General features: G+C 37.3%; 1 protein-coding gene across 7 annotated transcripts in view; it reads left to right on the top strand.

Annotated features, from left to right (window-relative positions):
- Positions 1-21,809, top strand: part of LOC129746472 (teneurin-m) — a 359,103-nt gene that overhangs the window by 45,264 nt on the left and 292,030 nt on the right. Inside the window, exon 2 of one of the 7 annotated variants that reach the window (XM_055740130.1) lies at positions 20,993-21,387. The exons of the other annotated variants lie outside the window; for them this stretch is intronic. Coding sequence (XP_055596105.1) covers positions 21,357-21,387 — 31 coding nt within the window. The 5' untranslated portion in view covers positions 20,993-21,356. The remainder of the gene's footprint in view (positions 1-20,992; positions 21,388-21,809) is intronic. 7 annotated transcript variants of the gene reach the window in all.

The following is a 21,809-nucleotide window of genomic DNA, read 5'->3' as shown; positions in this document are numbered from 1 at the left end:
AACTACTTAACAGATTGTCACCAAATTTTGCACACGTACACAATACATAGCTAGGCAGTTTCATTCAAAATTTTATGAATTTCCATCTATGCTTCCAAAACAAAGTGTTGCATCAACCATCAGACGTTATTGGATATCACTGGTTTACTCAATTAGTTTTAATTTTAGTTTCGATGAAAGATTTCATAAAAAAATGATGACAATTGAGTTCCCTCTGAAAGGTGTTTATCAAATAATAGGTCGGAACTAGAGGAGGATGGAATCGTATGGAGAAAACTCGTTCCCCAGTTTATGTACCTATAAGGGAACACCATTCTAGGGCCCGTTCTACGGTCTTTTCCCAAGGAAAGCCAGAAAACTGACTTCGCTGTTGACGATGATCGGTGTTGATGTTGTCATCGTGATAGAAAGATAATATATCTGATTTTGCTTTCGATTTACTTCTTTATCTGAGTTGATGCGATGCTGATGATACGTTGTGACCGGGGGTGGGAAACATGAGCCAGCTCTTCTTTTGTGATGGTACCCGGACAATCGGAAGGGGGAAACCGTTTTGTGTTGGAGGTGTTTGCTTGCCGTAGGATAGAACGAGGCGAAAGAAGCTGTAACGGAGAATCATCATGGTCCTTTTGTTGTCCGGGAATAAAAACGATGGTATTTCAACCACCCTACCTACTCCTATATAGTTATGGATCACTTTTTTGGCAACTGCGTACAACGACGACGTGCTAAGCAGCCAAAAATATTTGACTAACGAAGCCGCCAAACTCACTTCTGTTGGTCTCTGGTTGTCTTGTCAGGGAGATACCAGAGATGCCTTTGAATTGAGACCTTTCTTTCACCGAAATATGTTCAACAATGGCCCCGTGCCTCGTCGAAGTGGAAGTCCACGTTCCCGGATAACAATTTACCTATTGTGTAGGGACTCTGAAAGATTCTAATAACGCTTCTCCATTCATCATTTTTTGTCATTCTATACGACGCACTACCTCAAACCATCTAGTGTTGATGAATGACATTTCTCCTCAACATAAAGTGGAATTCTTGCTGAAATTTAAGAGTCAATATACTTTTTTGAGATTTCTGAATCCTAATTATTCGTGATTGGAGTCAACTTTAACGGGTTGCTATCAAACATTTTGAAAATATCTGTCACCTACAAGCAACGCGCATCGCAGCAATTAGAAAAAGAACCGCATTTTCCGCCCATTGAGGACTTTTCCCTTATTCTCTTGCTTTGGCCTAAAAATTATGCTGCGCCACTGCATTACTGATTTTTCAAATTCTTCAGATCACTATGTCTTTAAAACATTTTTTCCTGAATTCACCAGCAATCGAACACACATTTTTATATGGCCTGCCTTCGACCAGACCGAACTGAACGCCACGAGAAAAAAATTAATCTGCACATTTTAAAACTCCTGTTATTCTTGTGCACAACCGATACATCTAAAATAATTCAATGGGATTTGTTCCTTGGATTATAAACTATTGATTATGGTTGATGAGCTTTACAGACTTAGTCTATAGATGAAAATATTTGCCTATTATTCTCAAGTGAGTCGAAAAAATGATGATGGCGTTCAGTTCGGTCTGGTCGAACCCCGACCATATCGGAAAATACGCTTGAAAATCACAATCGTTAAATTTGGCATTGCGTAAGTGAAAATCAAATCACATCGACAGCCATTTTTCTTTCCTTTCCTTTCGAGCACTATTTTTTAAATCACAATTAAACCATCCCGGAAAGCTGTTTTCCTTACTTCAAATATCATTACACTTTACATCAACGTTATCCTATGCAATTTGAAGAAATCTGATTCAATCCATAAATAACTATTTGAAGTATGAGATCGTAGACGGAACGTGCTATCGAAAAAAAAAACACAACCGCACTCGTCCAAGGCCTACTGCGAATCTTCTGAAAACGTTATCGAAATACCTGGGCTTGTGATATAGCTCAGTTGGCAAGTCTGTTGTCTCCTGAGCCGATGTCCACGAGTTCGAGCCCAAGAGTAAACATCGAACACAGTTGTACCGGATAGTTTCTCAATAACGATCCGCCAACTGTAACGTTGATAAAGTCGCGAATGCCATAAAGATGGTAAAACGACTATAATCGAAACAAAAAAAAAAAAAAAAAAAAAAAAAAAAAAAAAAAAAGTTATCGAAATAACTATTTAAAAAAAATCTAGATCTAAAGGAAATTTTTTTGCAGGAAATTTCTCATATGGTCCATTTTTTCTTGACCTAGTACCAAGAAATGTCACTTTAAGCAACCTTCAGAAACATTTAGCTGACGACAATTGAATGGACGCGTATATCACCGAAAGAAAAAAAAAAGAAAAGGAATAAAAGCCACGACCTCATAAAAAGCGCAATAAAACAACTGCCGTCGTATACGAGAGTCGATTGCAGCAATTATTTCACCCGCTTTATTGTTATTGCTCTCGTCACAACATTCACGCACTTTGCTCTCGGTGCTGGGCCATATCAGGCAGGAGAATGTTCTTTTTATACGCGCAGAAACGAATACCAGAACTAGAGGGCCTGCCGATTTCAAGAAACGTTCCAAATCGGGTGGTGGGGGGAAATAACGTTCGTTAACCGCCCGATTTGGGTCAATAATAAGCCCTAAAGAATGGGCCAAAAGTGAGGTGGGTAAGAACCCCACCTCCCCGGGAAAAGATCATTAGAGTACTAATTGCCGGACCCGCCGCCGGCCAGCGATTCTCATTTGAAGGTGTGAGCGATGCTTCGATTCGGGGAGGCAACGCAACTTTCCTCTTGTTTCTCGCTCTTTGCTAATAACATCACACGAGCTGGCTTTCTTTTTCAATCGCCAAGCCGACTGACCGGCACGTCGTTGGGGCAAGTGTTGAAAATTACAGCCTTGGACGAAGCTAATGCCTACCCACAACTCCTACCCGAAAAAAACACAGAAATAATGATGAGGCAATGGACCGCTCAAAACGACACTACACCGAGAGGCCATTAACCGGAATATATGCCCTGTGGGAAACCATCCTCCTCCCGTGTCGATGGACACACGAAAAAAAAAGAAATTCTCTTGTAACCGCATATCACCTTCCCAGATCTAAAACGGAGCTACCCATCATCATCCATCTCCACGAGGACGAGAAAAGAAAAAAGTATAGGACGAGCATGATGGAGGCGCGATCAATTTGGGAGAAAACGTGTGTGATGGCTCGCGCGAGCTTAAAACATAGCCCCGAGATTTAATCACTTTATAACACATTTCCTGTATGCGGCGAAGCTGTTCCCCACTTTAGTCACTCCCCACACGAAACTCAGATCGTAAACCCCGCAGCAACAGCAAGAGCTTTTATAATGTCATTTTAAACGTCCTGCTGTCCAGTTTCGTTTCGTTTCGTTCGTTTCGGTCTCGCGAAGCCCTCCAAATCTTACGTCGGTTGAGGTCTTAATTTTGGTTGACATTATCAACTTGACTTTTTTTTTTAGTTGGTAAGTCTCTTGCCACCCAAGTGGCAACAAAAAAGTGCACACCTACTGTCCTTGACCATCATCATTATCAGTATCTTCGTGCAGTAGGTTTGGACGAATGGAAGTGTTGCACGCGTTTACCCTTAGCTGTAAATTTGCCGTGATTATAACCGTTAAGTGGTTGAATAATCAACTTTTTTTTTGGGTTGGCTTTTTTTGCTCATGACCACGATCGCACTAAATGCAAAATTTACATTTTTTCCTTTTTTCACGCGATTTAACCAATTTTACATTACATTTGCCCCTGCATAAATAGCAATTTGAAAACAACCATTCGATGTTGGGATAAACACAATAGCACTTGTGAAAAGAAAAGACACTTGATAAACAACTAACACTGAAACTACGACATTCCTTAATCAATACAATGGAGAAAAAAATGCTGTATTTCCTTTCATCAGCTTTAAGAACCAAACTCAAGCACGCGCAGTTGCTCCTGATTGACAACTTTTTTTTGCACTAAAAGTACAGACCTAACTGAGGATCCTAACTGTCACTAAATACTTATTAATCTGGTTTGTTTCACTTTTCAATAATTTCATTCGAACCTAAAATGAAAACTTATTATTTATCGAAAATTTTAGCGGACGAAAAAAATAACGCGTGCGGTACGTAGAAGGCATCGCCTACTTCTCCTGCACTTTGACAATTATGGTGGATTAGTAAAATTTCTGTCGTCTGTGGGATTTTAAATGAAAAAAATTCTGTTGTCTGTTGGGGAAGCATGCAAAGCCAGTTTTTCACCAATTACTATTATTGATTTATATTTCAATTTTTTTTTTCAATCCATTTCTGTTTTTTTTGCCATAATATCTGAACATCAACAGTTTTTATACGTTTTTAAATTCTTACATGAATATTATTTAAAACACCAGTCCGAAATCTTCCTATTTCATTTGACCGCTATTTAGCAAGACAATTTTTACACCCACATATCGTCAGCCATATTAAGTCTTATAAAATGTCCTTAATCAAATAAATAATAATAATAATAGAATGAAGTCTTACGTAGAAAAGACGGGACTTGCCACCAAAAAAATAATACCTAAGATCTCAAGCACCCACCTAATAGTACGTGTATTTAGTCGTCCATAACAAAGCATTTTAGAACTTCGATCAACTTTCGGTCCAATTTCCTCATTTACGATTTAGCCATCGTATTCCCATTTTTTATTGACCTGTTCTGACTCAAATTGCATGACGAAAATTGCAAAAAGATAATGTATTGTTGATACTATATTTCTTCAATTGTCGATATTTTGAAAGTTGGAAAAATGGCGTCACTCGAAGACCGACGAAGCAAATTTATTTTGTAAAATATTAGGAATAATCCTCTACTATTTTCGGGACGTTGCAAAACAACTTGAAATCGTGAAATGAATGGCGAGTTTTTTTTTAAATAAAACTTTATTTGGAACTATAAGTATTGAACTGAAAAAAAAATACAGTCAAAATAGATGATGATGAGCTCAAGGGTGTGTTGACAGTTTTTAGTGAAATTTTTATTCTTCGATCAGTGCACTTGGGGTAATTCTATACCAAATGGAAACCACAAATGTTTTTCTATGCTTTTTCCATTTTTAAAGATATAACATTTATTTTATGATTAAATAAAACTTAAATATGATTATTCTATTTTGTAATATGCGCAATTTGCATTGAACCGTGATATATTCTATTTTTTATGGATCAAAATATCAATTTTCCAAAAACCAGTTTAAAGTTTTGGCTCCAGCTGCAAAACTGCTAAACCGATTTGAAAAAATAAAACTTTTATGAAATCCTCTAAATAACTGGTGTGTTTCTGTTTACACATCATTTTCAAAGAAAAATTTTTTTGTTAAAAAATATCTAAATTTTCTCGCTTAATTAAAAATGAAAAATTGTGAGGACGTAAATTCACTCATTTTAGCAGCTGTTTTTTCACACAATGGAGCAGTATTTGTTGGCTTGAAAATTTATAAAGCATTTTTCGAAAAAAAAATCAATCCAAAATTTTAATTAATTTATTTGTAAAATTTGTCAACATTTACTCTTTTTCCAAAAGCTTAGATTTTCAAAGCTAAATAATACAAGTTTAAAAAATTTGTTTTTCTCTTTTTTCCATTGGTTTTGTGCATCAAAATTATCGACAAGTCTTAGATTTTTTGATTCGCGAACGGATAAAAATCCCTTGTGAGCGTTTCAAGCGCGAGGAATGTGTCATACGTTATTGAAAGTTACAGAAAATGAGAAAAAATTGTAATGCTGTCAGCTTTTTGACCCATTTTATGCCTTCCTTCAGGTTCCACGACTTCTATGATTGATACTAATATGGTTATTTGTTTCAAAACCTACTTGCTGGGTTGTGTCATAAAAATTATTCGATAGCAGTAGGCTGGGACGCACCCAAAACTTTCGACCTCTCGCCTGCTTGGATAACGCCCCGGTTGGTGTTCTTGTGCAATGTTCCGCTCAATCTAGAGGTAACAACATAATCATACACGTGTAGATACCTACGTAGAGCATCAAGATTTATTCAATCGGAATAAATCATCGCATTATGAATCAATGTGCTGGGTGTTGGAGCACATTTTTATCCCTCGACGACGCTTATCCGACGGCTGCGGCTTCGGCAAATTCACTCGATGTTCGCGTAGGCGGGCTGGGCATTTCTTTCCTTAATACGTTCGCAACCGGAATGGGGGTGTAACGTTCGCTGGAATAACGGTACTGTTACCTGACCTTGTTCTTCATCCCGGGATGAATCGAGCGGTGCTGCAGGCCCATCAATTTTTGTGGTCCATTATCGAGAAAATTGACCACACCGAAACTCATCAGTCTGATTACAATCAATTTACGGAAGATAAACGGACGGCCTAATATGCAGTGAAGAGTTGAGCTGAGTTGAGCTGAGCGTGTTCCTGCTCAGCCAATTTGGCTTGATTTAGTAGCCCTGGAATGGATCCGGAGTGGAGTTGAGACTGCCTTATTGCGACAATGGAAGGATGTTTCAGCCGATAAGTTGCTCTAATGAAAATTCCTATTCATTTTACACGGCTGTTTTACGGGAGTTGTGCAATCCTGTTGATGAACGGCTTCAAATGGCGGTTAGTTTTGATAGTTTATGAAATGAACATCTCGACACTTGTTCAGACCACTTGAAGCTCTTCACAGAAATGTTACCATCAAATTGAAAGAAAAAAACACTGGGGATTCGACTTCTTGAGAGCCACTTCTCGAGGGTACTTCAGCGAACGCCCCCTCCGACACACGTGAAGCTTTAGTAAAACCGCACAGCTAGAATCGGCCATATCACTCAAAGCAGATTCGAAACCCTCGAGTCACCGGCAGAGTAGGGATGAGGTTTTGCATACTGTGCGAGGTACACATCTACATAAACAAATAATAAACATAACCATTATCATAAATACATATCATTCAACGACGATGACGACGGGCAGGGAGGGCTATTGTCTTCATGCGATGAGAGCTCCAAAACAGTGACTTAACGATGATCTGAAGTCCTCCAATAGGTGTCACTTTCCGATGGCTACTTTTGAGCTTCGAGGGAAGAGGACCTCACCGGGATCAGCGTTAATAGTTCGATTCTGGGAACAAACGGTTGCTAACAATTACGCTCCCAAGAAGAAGTACTTTTCGAAACGATGTTTCCTTTTGGGAATCGGCAAAGACAAATATTTATGCAGCCAAATGTATACACCCGGATTCTTTCGCTCGAAGGGAAGGGCATAAACGCATACGCGAACAGAAGAAACCCCTCCTAAAATACCAGAAGTTGGAGCAACCTTTTGTCTTCACTTTTATTTTTTCTCATTCTTCTTTTGATGTCGATGTTGGTTGTTAGATATTAAAACAAATGGAGCTGTTGTGGCCTATGGGTGTTGAGAGCTCGCGGTTAAACGATGCTGTTCGGTGTTTGTCTATGCACATTCCTCTTTTGCGTCTTCCTCTAGGCGAGTGAAATATACAGAGAGACAAGATCGTTGACGACGACGACGTTCCGATTACCATAAGTAGCCAGCTGGAAGCCAAACAGCATAGTTTTTTATTGACATGCTAATAGAATCAATTAACAAAAGTGTATGGATGGCTCGCGGGGATGCTGTTGCGATCAGAGGGTATTGTTCTGTTAGTATCGATTCCCGGGAGCAAACGAGTGGGTTCGTGGAATCGCCAGGCGCATCCATACTGAGAGAAAAAATAAAAGAAAAGCCCCAAAGAAGAGCCATCATCATCAGTATGTTTTTAAAATTGTGTTTCGACCAGCAGAAGCAGAAGCCGTTTTGAATCTGATTTTCATAAATTTTCAACCGAGAATCGGCGCGCTGTTGGCGTTTATGTTTGTCTTTTATTTATTTGTTTTTTTTTTGTCGTTGTCTTGTTGTCTTGTTGCCTGTTGTGTGGTGATGAGGAACTCGTGAAAACTATTCGGTGGACATCCATTTGAGCGCTGATTGTGGCTTGTTTCTGAATTCCGGAATGGAATATGAGCGATTAATCGCTGTGCCTGTCGATCGACCACCCAGGCTATTTAAGATTGCATTCTTATGACAAAGAAAGAATGAATTCGAGGAAAACTAACTTGAAACTTGGGTATTCAAACAGTGATCGTATAACATACTTTCTCAATGAGCTTTCAATCAATATACATTTGAAGCATTATTATGGTTAAATTTCACTTAGTTTGTGTGTCTTCCAAAATCCATCTGGACGTTGTTCACAAGATATTGCTCTATGACCTTCCTAATTAGAATAGAAATAAGACTACATTTCTGATCGTCGACCAAGGATAAACCGGCTTTTCTCAATCTTGAAAAAAAAAAAGAACAAAAAAACATTAAAAGAACACAAAACACAAGGTATATTTGAGAAGTTCAGTCAGATACAAAGGTATTTGACTTATTGAGTTTCTTACCAATTTCATAATTTGACTCATTGGAAATAAATCATATCTGGCATCTTAAAAATATGTTTAAAAAAGTTACGCATTGCCTTATTATCAAGAATACTTATCTCAGTGCAGCTCCATTCCTCAAAACTTCATTGGTTTTACAGATATTGCCATGCCATTAGAAAATGACCACCGAAAAAAAATCAAAGCATGCCATAAGCTGCCGTTGGCAACAGATAAACAAACATGGGGCAAACACAACTTAAAATCATTTTCTATCGACAGCACTTTATATTTTGCTTTCCAAAAACTATTTTTTTCAGGAACACATCTTTTCAGAACCCAATATCACAACAGCATTTTTCCAACATTTTTGAAAAATTAATGATCGGAAGCACTCTACTCCACTTTAAGCTGAAACGCCGTGTGGGAACATTTTATTTTCCCCCAATCCTGGTTTTTAAAACAAGTTTGAAAACTTATCAATTCCCTATAATTCTTCTTCACCACACAATAGCATCAATCTTCTTCGAAGCCTTCAATTTTTCCGAAACTTTAGATTATTTTCACGAAATGTTACCAAGAGGGAAAATTTAAAATGAAAAGGCTCTCCCCAGACACCTTTTTTACCCACTTTAGATTATTTTCACGAAATGTTACCAAGAGGGAAAATTTAAAATGAAAAGGCTCTCCCCAGACACCATTTTTTCCCATGATATTTTACTTTTTCCGACTTAAACTTCAAGTGTAAACTTTGCAGTACAGATAAATGCTATGATTTTGAAGGTTATATTAAATTTTCACATAAAATTAATAAAATACAAACAAATTCTCACGAGACAAAGACAAAAACGTGTGCGCTCCGAATTTATCAACGCCTACTTGTGCAACAAACTTGCATACAACCTGGAGCATAAAATCGAAAATTAAAAAAAAATTATCTTAAAAAAACGTATGACAATTCTTATATTTTATAGTTCTTCTTTCGCTCTTTCAACTGTTTGAATTTTTTAAGAATTTATCGAATAATTCGAAAAAATACCTTGAACTTTAATTATTTCGGAGATTTTCGGAAAAATCAGAAGTAGGGGAAACAAATAAAAGAGTTTGACACTGGAGAACCTGGAAACCGAAAAAAATCACAGAATTACATATGTTGTATCCCAGTTTTGATGCAACGTTTTTGTCATTTTTGTGATTGTTGTCTCATTTGGCCTTTTGATCATTTTGGCCCTTTTGTCATTTTTGTCATTTTTGTGATACCTTGCTCTCAACTTTGCGTTGTTCAAGATTCAGTTCATCAATCCATTTTCGTGGATTTGGATCGTAAAAATTTAGTTATAAAGCGCATACTCTGATTATGACTTATATACACAAATACACACACTCAACCTGGCAACTGGTTTAACGGAAAAGGAATGTACTGATTTTTTCAAATGAAACTTGATGTCTTATTTATGGATGGTAGGCACAATTTTAGTGGATCCGCTATACATTATTCTGGGGATAGTGGGAATTCATAGATTTTGAGCATCAATCCATTGATCCGTTGAAGTGTTTGAAATCCGTAGATCTATAGAGAAATCTGTAGATCTGGCCACGCTTTTCAATCGAAGCAGGCAAAATTTAAAATTTCAAGTGCGTCCCGCCTACTTTTTTTCGCCTATTGGGCCCAATTCCTATCATCATTAGAACAAATTATAAAAAAAAAACAATCACACGACTTACGACCTCAATTCCAGCGTGTCGCCGCTTACCTAAATCGTACATTTTAATCGAACCGACAGCACTTTTTATGGCTGCGCCCTGGATGAAGGTTTACCCTCGCCGGAGAGAGGTTAGCGATAAAAAGCGAAAACATTTCTTCGCTTAAATTGACTTTTTTCTTTGGTTTTCCCAGGGGGCATCATTCGATTCGAGATTTCGACACCGCCGCGTTTGTACTCTTCTAAGTCTTCTGTGACCTGTGTGTGTGTGTCGATGGCGATGGCGAAGATGACACGCAGCAGCATCGGAGTGGAAGCCCAAGCACCTCAACCACACGGTTATGGATGGCCTAATCGCATTAGCGTGTGCTCTTCGCCCGGTCGATTCTTTCTCTTCCTTTCAGTAGGAGGTAGGATTTTTTTTTCTCACCGGAATCAGTCGCGTCCTCATTTTGCATTCGACGACTGCTATGCGACACGGGTAGAGACCATAACTTGGCTGCCTAGCTAGCTTGAGCCAGAAGAACTCGTCCCGGGTTGAGCCCCATTATCATCCGACCATTTAAGATAATCTATTGCCACCGCAGGCTATTTTCGCAACTTTAAAGAAAAAAAAAGCACTTTTGCTTGGCAGCAGCACTCACGCGATGAATCCGAAACATAAATCGCAGCCAAACCCGAAGGAACGAAGAACAACGCCAAACTGTCACCTTGGTGTGACTTATCCCCCCCCCCTCTTGTGTCTTCTATCTCCCAACAAGTTCCTCACTGGGAAAAGCGTTCCACACGGTTGTCATTTCCCAGAAAAACCTATCCGTAGAGCCTTCGGGCAGCGGTCTAGCTAGGTGTAGGAACCTTTCAGAAGGTCGGAAAAAGCGAGTCCAAAGCGAACTGCAAATGACAACGACGTTAAATACGACGTTTCAAATTAAACTGTAATCTCTTCTCCTCACCCCCAAACCCAACTTCGACTTCAAGCTTCGACTTTGAATCACCGTTGACTCCGCGCCACGGAAAGATCGTGTGGCACTGATAGCAGCGCCCGAGATGGAAAACTTCCATCCAGGATCGGAGGACCATGCCGTGTGCGTTTCTTTTTCTTTCACTTTCATTAATCTTTTGCCACCGTGTTGCCACCGTTTTTATTTCAGTAGCCACCGACGATTCCCCAACCTTACTTAGTAGTAAATAGAGTGCTCAAGTTCATCTTTTGGAACAACAACAGCAACAGCAATAGAGCTTTAACTTCTGTCTTATCTAGCTCCAAGATCAAACACATTTGCTTCAGCTTTTGTTTTTCTTTATCTGTCTTCACTTCACTGATTTCCTTCTCTTGTCTTTTTTTTGTGTGATTCGCTTATCTCGTCGCACTGGTCATTCGTTTGTCACCAACCGATTTTTTTTTCGTTTTTAAGTTTATCTTTCTCTCTCGGTCTCCTACTGGAACCAAAAGAATTTAATTAAATCATCACTCTCATTAAAAATGATTAATTGAATGATTTTACCTGGACCAGCGACTGCCAAAGCGTGAACGAACGCCTTGGTTGCTGCTACACACCTGGGATAATTACTTTCACTCGTTTGCCGTTGCTGCTGAAGTCTCAGAAGGTTTTGGTGTGCGGGTACAAAGGAACTTTGGAGATTTCCTCGGGTCGTTTGTCTCCTTCCATGCGTGTGTTTGTGTCACTAATGGCAAAATTATGGAAATTAGTTCCAGGCGGCAGAAATAGCCTCCGAAAGCCAAACCCTTCCGAAGCCAAAAAGCTTCAGAAGACATTAATTTTTCATTTTTGGTCCGACCATTAGCTTAGCACCAACCACCATTTCGATCGAGAGCATGGCACACTGCGATTAAAGCACGCAGTCACTTCGGTTGCACTCTAATTGTCATTTAGTCGGCGGAATAAAAATCAAAACAAATATCGCGTGCCTGTTAGAAATCTTGAAGATTGCGCTACACATAATTCCCTTCGGCGGCGGCTTTCAGTTTGTGGATCAAGAGTCAGTCCGGGCATAGCGATGAAAAATTCCATTTCGCAGATAAAGTGTACCAGCTTGACTGCGGCCAACCAACCCAGAGATGGGTAGAGTTCCGAGACGTTCGTTCCTTCGTGACCCCGTGGGCAACAAATACTGCAATTCATCCGGGGGTAACCGCGTGATGAATATTATCTCATAACTGTCAAAACACGCTCACGCACTGCTGCCTGAATGAAGACCCTTCAGGTTCCTCGAATACCCGGGCCTCGGCTCCAGCTCCAGCCACTCACTCATTGTTGTTGCTTGGCGGAGGACGAGAAATGAGAAATACCGGAAAGCGTCGGCCAAAAGCGTTGAACCATTAGACGCGCGAATCAGGCGGTGCGGCGAGTGAAAAAATTCCTAGCGCAACGATGGAAAAACTTTCCGTAAACATGATAAAGCTAATGTTTATTGGTGTAATTTCGTTTTAAATTCAATTTAAATTCTATTTTGTTGTCTGTTGTTGTTGAGCTGCGATCACCTTTCAGTTTGGGCCCGCTATCGGACGCTTCCATCTATCATCCATGTACGCTGCTTCTGCTTGTTTTGTTCCTTCCGCGTGGCTTTAGCTTAGCGCAGAAAAAAAACTATAATCACTTGTGTGTTTGGGCTAGAAAACTGTTCTACTTCATCCCCCCACGAACGACCCAGGGATGGCGGCTTCAAACAACCAGCATCGTCATCATCATCGCTGATGGCAGTCTGTTTTGCTTTCTGAATGAACCAACCGTATTCGTCTGTGTGTCTGCATTTAACATTCAAAAATTATGTTGTTATCTAGATTTTTCGTTCCTCGGGGTCCCATTTCTGCTTGTGGCCACTTGATAAATACGCCAAGCTGAATTAATGAAACAAGTCCCGAAACAAGGCGGCGGCCCCGGATCGCAGTCTCTGTCCCTGTGCATATGGTCTTTCGAAACGCAAGCGTGGCCTGCGACCAACTTGGTACCTACATACATGAGGGAAACACAACACAACATTCGAAAACGTCATTCTGTGCTGAAATCTCGGTTCTTCTTCTTCGCCTCGCCGCCGTGCCTGTCCTCTAAATGCTTCATTTATGTTTTGCCAACAGTTTAGATTTAGGTTGACTGATAGTGGCCGCCTCTTCACACTCCCATCACACTCGGTTCGGTCAGCTAATCCTGTTTAGCGCGGGTACTCCCATGAGACTACAAAGGGAAAGGGGGGATGAACTCCCGAAAAGATGGCCGGACTCCCACCGTCCGCCGGGATGATCTAGGGTTCTAATTATAAGTAATTTCTGACCATTTTGACAATTTTGACAATTTTGACAATTTTGACAATTTTGACAATTTTGACAATTTTGACAATTTTGACAATTTTGACAATTTTGACAATTTTGACAATTTTGACAATTTTGACAATTTTGACAATTTTGATAATTTTGACAATTTTGACAATTTTGACAATTTTGATAATTTTGACAATTTTGACAATTTTGACAATTTTGACAATTTTGACAATTTTGACAATTTTGACAATTTTGACAATTTTGACAATTTTGACAATTTTGACAATTTTGACAATTTTGACAATTTTGACAATTTTGACAATTTTGACAATTTTGACAATTTTGACAATTTTGACAATTTTGACAATTTTGACAATTTTGACAATTTTGACAATTTTGACAATTTTGACAATTTTGACAATTTTGACAATTTTGACAATTTTGACAATTTTGACAATTTTGACAATTTTGACAATTTTGACAATTTTGACAATTTCGACAATTTTGACATTTTGACAATTTTAACAATTTTGACAATTTTGACAATTTTGATAATTTTGACAATTTTGACAATTTTGACAATTTTGACAATTTTGACAATTTTGACAATTTTGACAATTTTGACAATTTTGACAATTTTGACAATTTTGACAATTTTGACAATTTTGACAATTTTGACAATTTTGACAATTTTGACAATTTTGACAATTTTGACAATTTTGACAATTTTGACAATTTTGATAATTTTGACAATTTTGACAATTTTGACAATTTTGACAATTTTGACAATTTTGACAATTTTGACAATTTTGACAATTTTGACAATTTTGACAATTTTGACAATTTTGACAATTTTGACAATTTTGACAATTTTGACAATTTTGACAATTTTGACAATTTTGACAATTTTGACAATTTTGACAATTTTGACAATTTTGACAATTTTGACAATTTTGACAATTTTGACATTTTTGACAATTTTGACAATTTTGACAATTTTGACAATTTTGACAATTTTGACAATTTTGACAATTTTGACAATTTTGACAATTTTGACAATTTTGACAATTTTGACAATTTTGACAATTTTGACAATTTTGACAATTTTGACAATTTTGCAGTTTTAACAGTTTTGACAATTTTGACAATTTTGACAATTTTGACAATTTTGACAATTTTGACAATTTTGACAATTTTGCCAATTGTGACAATTTTGACAATTTTGACAATTTTGACAATTTTGACAATTTTGACAATTTTGACAATTTTGACAATTTTGACAATTTTGATAATTTTGACAATTTTTACAATTTTGACAATTTTGACAATTTTGAAAATTTTGACAATTTTGGCAATTTTGACTATTTTGACAATTTTGACAATTTTGACAATTTTGACAATTTTGACAATTTTGAAAATTTTAACAATTTTGACAATTTTGACAATTTTGACAACTTTGACAATTTTGGCAATTTTGACAATTAAGACAATTTTGAAAATTTTGAAAATTTTGACAATTTTGACAACTTTGACAATTTTGACAATTTTGACAATTTTGACAATTTTTGATAATTTGGCAATTGTGCCAACAATTTGGCAATTTTGACAATTTTGAAAGTTTTGACATTATTTACAATTTCGACATTTTTGACAGTCAATATTGTCAAAATTGTAAAAACTGTCAAGATTGTCAATATTGGTAAGTATTCATGTAAGCTACTCAAGATTCCAAATTTTCCGAGATAATCCGATTGGCTTGAACCCACAATCCATTTTATATCCGTTTTCCGCTCTTTTGATGCCCTGTCCTTCCTCCCACTTAGAACTTTCGACGATGGCACTTCTATTTTTCTACTCAACCCGGAAATGTTTTGCTTTTTAAAATGCTTATGAACTTTATGAAAATCACTAAAGTTTCTCTCTCTTCATCACTGAATCAAAATAACTTTGTTTAAATCATTTGTTCAAATCGAACCAAATTCTTCCACGGATCTGAATAAGCATCTTCTTCACACCACAAATCAACAAAAATGCACGGATTGAAATCGATTTCTTTTAGCAGTACTCTGAAAAACTATTTTTACACCAAGAAATATTTTTTTTTTAAATAAATCATTCACTTCAATGTCAAACTTCGAAAAAATGCGGCCGCGAAAAAACGACCGTACTCGAGCAAGGCCAACTTTGTTAATTAAAAATGTATTTCCAAACTTTGTAAAACGCTTGAAAGGCCTTTCTTCAAAAGCTGTATTATCTAATGTGTGTTGAGGATATTACAGCTTAATGATCAAATACATACTCCAAATTAACCTGATCAGCGTTTAAAGCGTGAGTTATCCGTACTTCGCATCCACCCTAGTGCTTCGAAGGCTAGACTGATCCCGGTACGCCAGGACGGGAAACTTTCTTTCACTTCACCACATGGTAGACAGTGATAGAAAACTCGTAGGAGGGAATCGAACAACGGGATGATGGTGACCGTTTTTGGCTGCCCAACAACGGCCGCTATCTCAATCGTCGGATCATCTGCGGACCGCTTTGTGGCTTTTCGAACTACGACAATCCATCCATCGGCTCAGCACCCGAAACTGTTCCCGATCCCTTGTTAGAGACCTGCTAATGCTGCTGCTACCTTACTTATGAACCCCTCGTTGAGTTCGCCCGTCTCTTGGTGAGCGAATTCCTCTTCGGGGTTCTGTGTTTTAGCTTCGTACATTTTCGGGAGACGGCCAGTTAGTTAATTAATTAATTTTGAACACGGCCTCGTTCGCGGTCGCACAACCTGCTAGCTAGTTAACAACAACCGTCGGAAGTCGTCCCATGGGAGAATCAGAAATTTATGTTTTCTAGAATTTCAATTAATTGTCTATACATATGCCGCGTCCTTCGTGTGAATAGCGATCGAAATAGAGCGATTATTGTAGCAAACTTGTTAATGACCATCGGAAACAACCCTTGGAAACTTCAAAGATCTAAGATGAGTTATGTAGTTGGAAGATCACCTTTCCTCGATCGGTGATCCTTCTTGGATGGAAAATGTTAAACTCAATTAAGGCAAAAAGCTGATGACAACTCCCGCCTAAGCAGATTTTCCCAAGCGATAATTATAATTGATTGTCATCTTAAGCTAGTTTGAGTTATCTATTTTTTCTCGGGCGCTGACTTGTTTGACCGTTTCCAAGGAAAGTCGGTCATATTTTAGTTGCCCCGGCGAATATTTATTCCCGAAAAATGGAATCACCCATAGCAAAAAAAAATCCGCTAGTCGCTCACAATATTTTATGGATATTTTATCGCACTAAGCAGATTTGCGATCCCTCGGGTAAAATCCAGCCATTTCTTGTGCGTTCTATGCCACAAAATTTCCCTCCAATGCTATCTAATGGTAATATTTATATATTCACCACCATCATCATCCCTTCTTGCTGGGGCCGAGAATAAAAAAGAATAAGCCTCTTAACTGATTCTGCTCGGTTGCTCTTTTCTTCACTCTCTCATTCAGCCTTTTCAATCGACACGCCAATAAGTGCAAACCCAACTCAACCAGAAGCCCATACAGAGCACAGAACGCTTATTTAATTTTTCCTCATTCGTTTGGGAGCTTTGGAGACACATTTAGATTGGATTATAATCAGCCAAATTATGAGACACTATTGAAACCTCATCTGTTCAATTCTTGGGTTGTGATGAAAATCGAAAAATCTGTTTAGAAATAGTTATTAGGGGAAAAAAATTCCTTTTAGTCTTGGCAGGATCGCCATTTGTCTTTCAACTCACGTTTAAGTAATTTTTTATTTTCAAGAGCAACATTGATCAGTTGAAATTATTTTAAAAAGCCAAACCAAAAAAAAATCCGTGACCCGTTAAGATGAACTGCCAAATGGAGGACAGTTCGGAATTTAGGACGGATCGTCGTCCGTCGTTGAACGAGTAATAAAATAAAGTCTCCAGAGCGCCTAATCCCGAATCGGCATCGCTACGGTCCATTTGGTGCCCATAAATGTATCGAACGCAATAAAACATACAAATATGATTTGATAATGGATTCCGCCCGTTCCCTCGTCCTGCGTCCTGCCAACCCGAAAAATCCGTCTCCGTCTCTTGATACGCTAATTGATTTAAGCAGTTTACGGCCCCCCAAAATTATCGGGCAAGGCGAGACGCAGCTTGGCGGATTTGATATTTGGGGTCCAATAAAAATTTATATCAGCACCCGGACCAGATTTTTCTCTGCTGAGTTCGTTCTGTAACTGGAATTTCTGTGAGTGTGTTTACTTTTCCCGTCCTCTTCTGTCTGATGAATACGATTCGACTCGATTTGGGGGCACTCTCGTCTCGTTTGGCTGATGATTGTAATCATAGAGCGCTGATTGATGGCACACTGGTCTCACTGTCGTTTTTTTTTCGTCGAGTTGCGGATCGTTTTTTCTCCACTACTGGGCTCTTCTCACCAAATCAGCAGCCCGCATTCGGCGATAGGAGCACGGCCGGCCATAAAATTAATGGTAATTAAGTCCGATTTTATTGAACCATTAAACTTGAAGGAAAATGCGGTTTCTGATGGCAAGTTTTTTTTTCACACACAAACACACACTTGTGGGTGTGGACAGTTGCTGCTGCTGCTGCCATTATCCGAACGCTTAAAAGGCTGATGTGCGATATTTATGGTTCTGCCAAAGTTGTTAAATCCGCCCCTCTCGATGGACTGGCTTCCGTTCTAATTGAAGACCCATGTCGCTACTACCTACTAGAAAGCATCAGCTATCATCAAATGTTGCTGTTACGCTTCTAGAGTCAGTAGAACTGTATAGTTGATGGCTTCTTTTTCTCGCCCTAGTCAGCTGACAGACGGGTATTGATTTCCACTTTTTTTAAACTATTTTCCGGTTCCCATGAAGCGCGGACAATTAATGTCATAATTGTAACAGCAAGTTATCTAAAATTCATGTAGCTTTACGTTTTCCATGCTTCCAATATACGAGGCAATATTTCAGTAAATTATCGTAAGTTTTCTTATGTCCAACATTCAAAGAAAGCCTTTTTTTTAATTTTGAACAAAGACGACAAGTTGTACAAAGATGTACAATATATTTTTGTGACTATTTACGTTATTTTTGCCACGTTTTTGTAACATTTCTGTGACATTTTTGAGACACTCATTGGACAAATCTGACGTATTTGAGAGACTTTTGTAACAATTTTGTAACACTTTTGTGACAATCGTGTGATTAATAAGTGACCATTTATTAAAGGTTTTTTTCACAAACCGGTACAATTTTGTTACAATTTTGTGACTTTTTTTTACGTTTCTGCAACATTTTTGTGACAATTGTGTTACCAATTTGTAACATTTGTTTTAGAATTAAGTGCAATTTTGTTATGGTTTTGTGACAATTTCGAGACAATTTTGTGAATATTTTTTGTGATTTTTTTTAAATTATTAAAAAAAAAGGGTGTGGAAATGTTGTGTGATTATTGTAAGCTTTTATTGACATATTCGATACCGTTTTGGAAACCTTTTTGAAGCAATTTTGTGACATTTTGTTACATGTAAAAATTTGTGAAAATTTAAGGACCATTTTGTGATAATATTGCTTTTATTGTTATTTTTGCCATTTTTTTCACTCTTATAGGTGTTGGTAGCCTACTTGGTTAACAAATTCTACTGAATCAAAGCAATCGGAAGATTCCCTTTAAATAAACCAATTCAATACGATGTAATTTTTGTAAATAAACCAATTCAATACCATGTAACTTTTGTAATTTTTATCATTTTTGTCATTTCTGTCATTTTGGTAATTTTGTCATTCTTGTCATGTCATGTCATTTCATTTTTGGCATCTTTGTCAGTTTTGTAAATTTTGTCATTTTTGTCATTTTTGTCATTTTTGTCATTTTTGTCATTTTTGTCATTTTTGTCATTTTTGTCATTTTTGTCATTTTTGTCATTTTTGTCATTTTTGTCATTTTTGTCATTTTTGTCATTTTTGTCATTTTTGTCATTTTTGTCATTTTTGTCATTTTTGTCATTTTTGTCATTTTTGTCATTTTTGTCATTTTTGTCATTTTTGTCATTTTTGTCATTTTTGTCATTTTTGTCATTTTTGTCATTTTTGTCATTTTTGTCATTTTTGTCATTTTTGTCATTTTTGTCATTTTTGTCATTTTTGTCATTTTTGTCATTTTTGTCATTTTTGTCATTTTTGTCATTTTTGTCATTTTTGTCATTTTTGTCATTTTTGTCATTTTTGTCATTTTTGTCATTTTTGTCATTTTTGTCATTTTTGTCATTTTTGTCATTTTTGTCATTTTTGTCATTTTTGTCATTTTTGTCATTTTTGTCATTTTTGTCATTTTTGTCATTTTTGTCATTTTTGTCATTTTTGTCATTTTTGTCATTTTTGTCATTTTTGTCATTTTTGTCATTTTTAATCAATCATCCAAGCAACCTCCGCTATTCCATTCAAATCAATTCAAGTTTCTTGCCATTTAAGACATGGCTCTTCAAGAGCAAGTTCATTCGTGTTGGGAAAAAGTGGTAGAAATTTTCACACTTGTAGCACATTTTGAAAATTCTACCAAGCAAAAATGTTTTCAAGATCTTTGGGCGTTGTAGCACTGTTTCTCTTTCAGCCCTATGTGATAGAAATAATGCTATTTTTGCATATTGCATGCGAAAATACTTCACGTATTGTAAACAAATCTGAAGTCGACAGATCTTGAAAACATTTTTGCATGGTAAAATTTTCAAAATGTGATAACAGTGTCAAAATTTCTACCACTTTTTCCCAACACCAGTGAACTTGCTCTAAGAAGTTAAAACCTCCTCCTTAAGATTCATTCTTACAAGTTGAAGATAGTTCTTTCTAAGCTAAGTTTCCCTTCCTTCTTTGAGTTATGATTCCTTCAATTAAGTTTAAGAGTAAATAGTGTGAATTAAAATTATGAGTCAAATTTCTCTCCATTTAATATCTGGTAAATTGTGTCTTCGAACTTTTGGACGGTTCCCAAAGTTGAGCATACGGCTCTTTGAGTCATTTTTGTATTCTAATGTCATTTTAAGGTGACTTTTGTGATTTTGAACATACATGTCTGTGCTGGACTAAAGCTTATCGGCTTCGCAGTTTTCAAATATGAAATCATAAGTTCAAAAACACATAATGAAATCAACTGAGAGCAAACGGTATGAATCATATTTACCAAACAGAAGAAATTTTGAAGCTTGAAATTTGTTCACTTTCAAGCAATTTTTTCAATCAGACTCGGATCTCTTATCGTGCTGTTTGTTAGTAAAACCAAGTAAAACTATTTCACCGTATAACACTTTATTTTATTTGAAAATTCAACAGTAAAAATGTACCCGACGATGCGAAAGAAAAACACGTATGCGATTTCAACATATCATCGCCTACTTAACAAATGTTTAATGACTTGTTTAGTACAAAATCTGGACACGTTCATCTAGAATCCAGAAAGCCTTGAAAATGCTTTCAAAAATTGATGTGAATTATTCAATTTTAACTTTGAAATGTTAATAGATGTGTCTTATAATAAAACTAAAATTTTTTTTTATTCTCTTTATCTTTACAGGTAAGCACGAGCGCTAATTTGCAGCATAGACTGTTGTCTCCAAAGGTGCCCGTGAGTACAAAAGTCTCTTCCGCCAACCAAAAAAAAAAAACAAACAAACACCAAATCACCATATTTAGTGAAGAAGACGAATCAGGAGATAAAAGAAAGTTAGCTATGCTTGCAACGCTTCTTACCACGCCACCAAATTTTGCTAGAAGATGAAGAAACAGGTCACCGTTGCTGAAAGGGCAAACCTTATGTTGTTTCCAAATTGTTCCCAAATCACAACACCACAACATTGACCAACTCGGCAAGAAACACGCAATCGAATAGAAAAAATCTACCAACCCATGGCCCAAAAATTCTCGCTAAATTAAAGATAATGAATTATCAGTTTTATAGAAAATCAGAAGGTGTGTATTCTTTAATCTAGCAAATTCTTACCCGTAGAAGCTCCTTTTTTTCGGTTTTCGTAGTTCATTGTGCCTGCTGTCGTGATTTAGCACCTTTCCTTTTCTGGTTTGTTGTTGTTATTCCTTTTTTTCTATTTGGTTCAGTAGTTGGGTCGGAGGACCCTTTTTGTGTTCCACCGTCGTCGTATCTTGCTAAGTAATAAAGCCCCGCCCGCTTATAAACATTTAATTTGGGCGTCCTTAATCTCACTTCACAACACCGTCCCGTAATAGATTTGGGCTTCGTGAGTTTCCTCTTCCCGATTTTCTCTTTTGTTCTCCTCACTCGCTTCTCAAATCGCTACTCAATCACAACCGTTTCGACTAGTTAATAGTTCCCCGTCGTCGTGGCTGTGTCTGGCATAGAGTTGATCTACAACGAA

The sequence above is a fragment of the Uranotaenia lowii genome, chromosome 2 (assembly GCF_029784155.1).
Source record: "Uranotaenia lowii strain MFRU-FL chromosome 2, ASM2978415v1, whole genome shotgun sequence".
NCBI lineage: Eukaryota > Metazoa > Arthropoda > Insecta > Diptera > Culicidae > Uranotaenia > Uranotaenia lowii.
The sequence above is the reverse complement of the archived record's forward strand: the minus strand, read 5'-3'. Positions and strand labels throughout refer to the sequence as shown.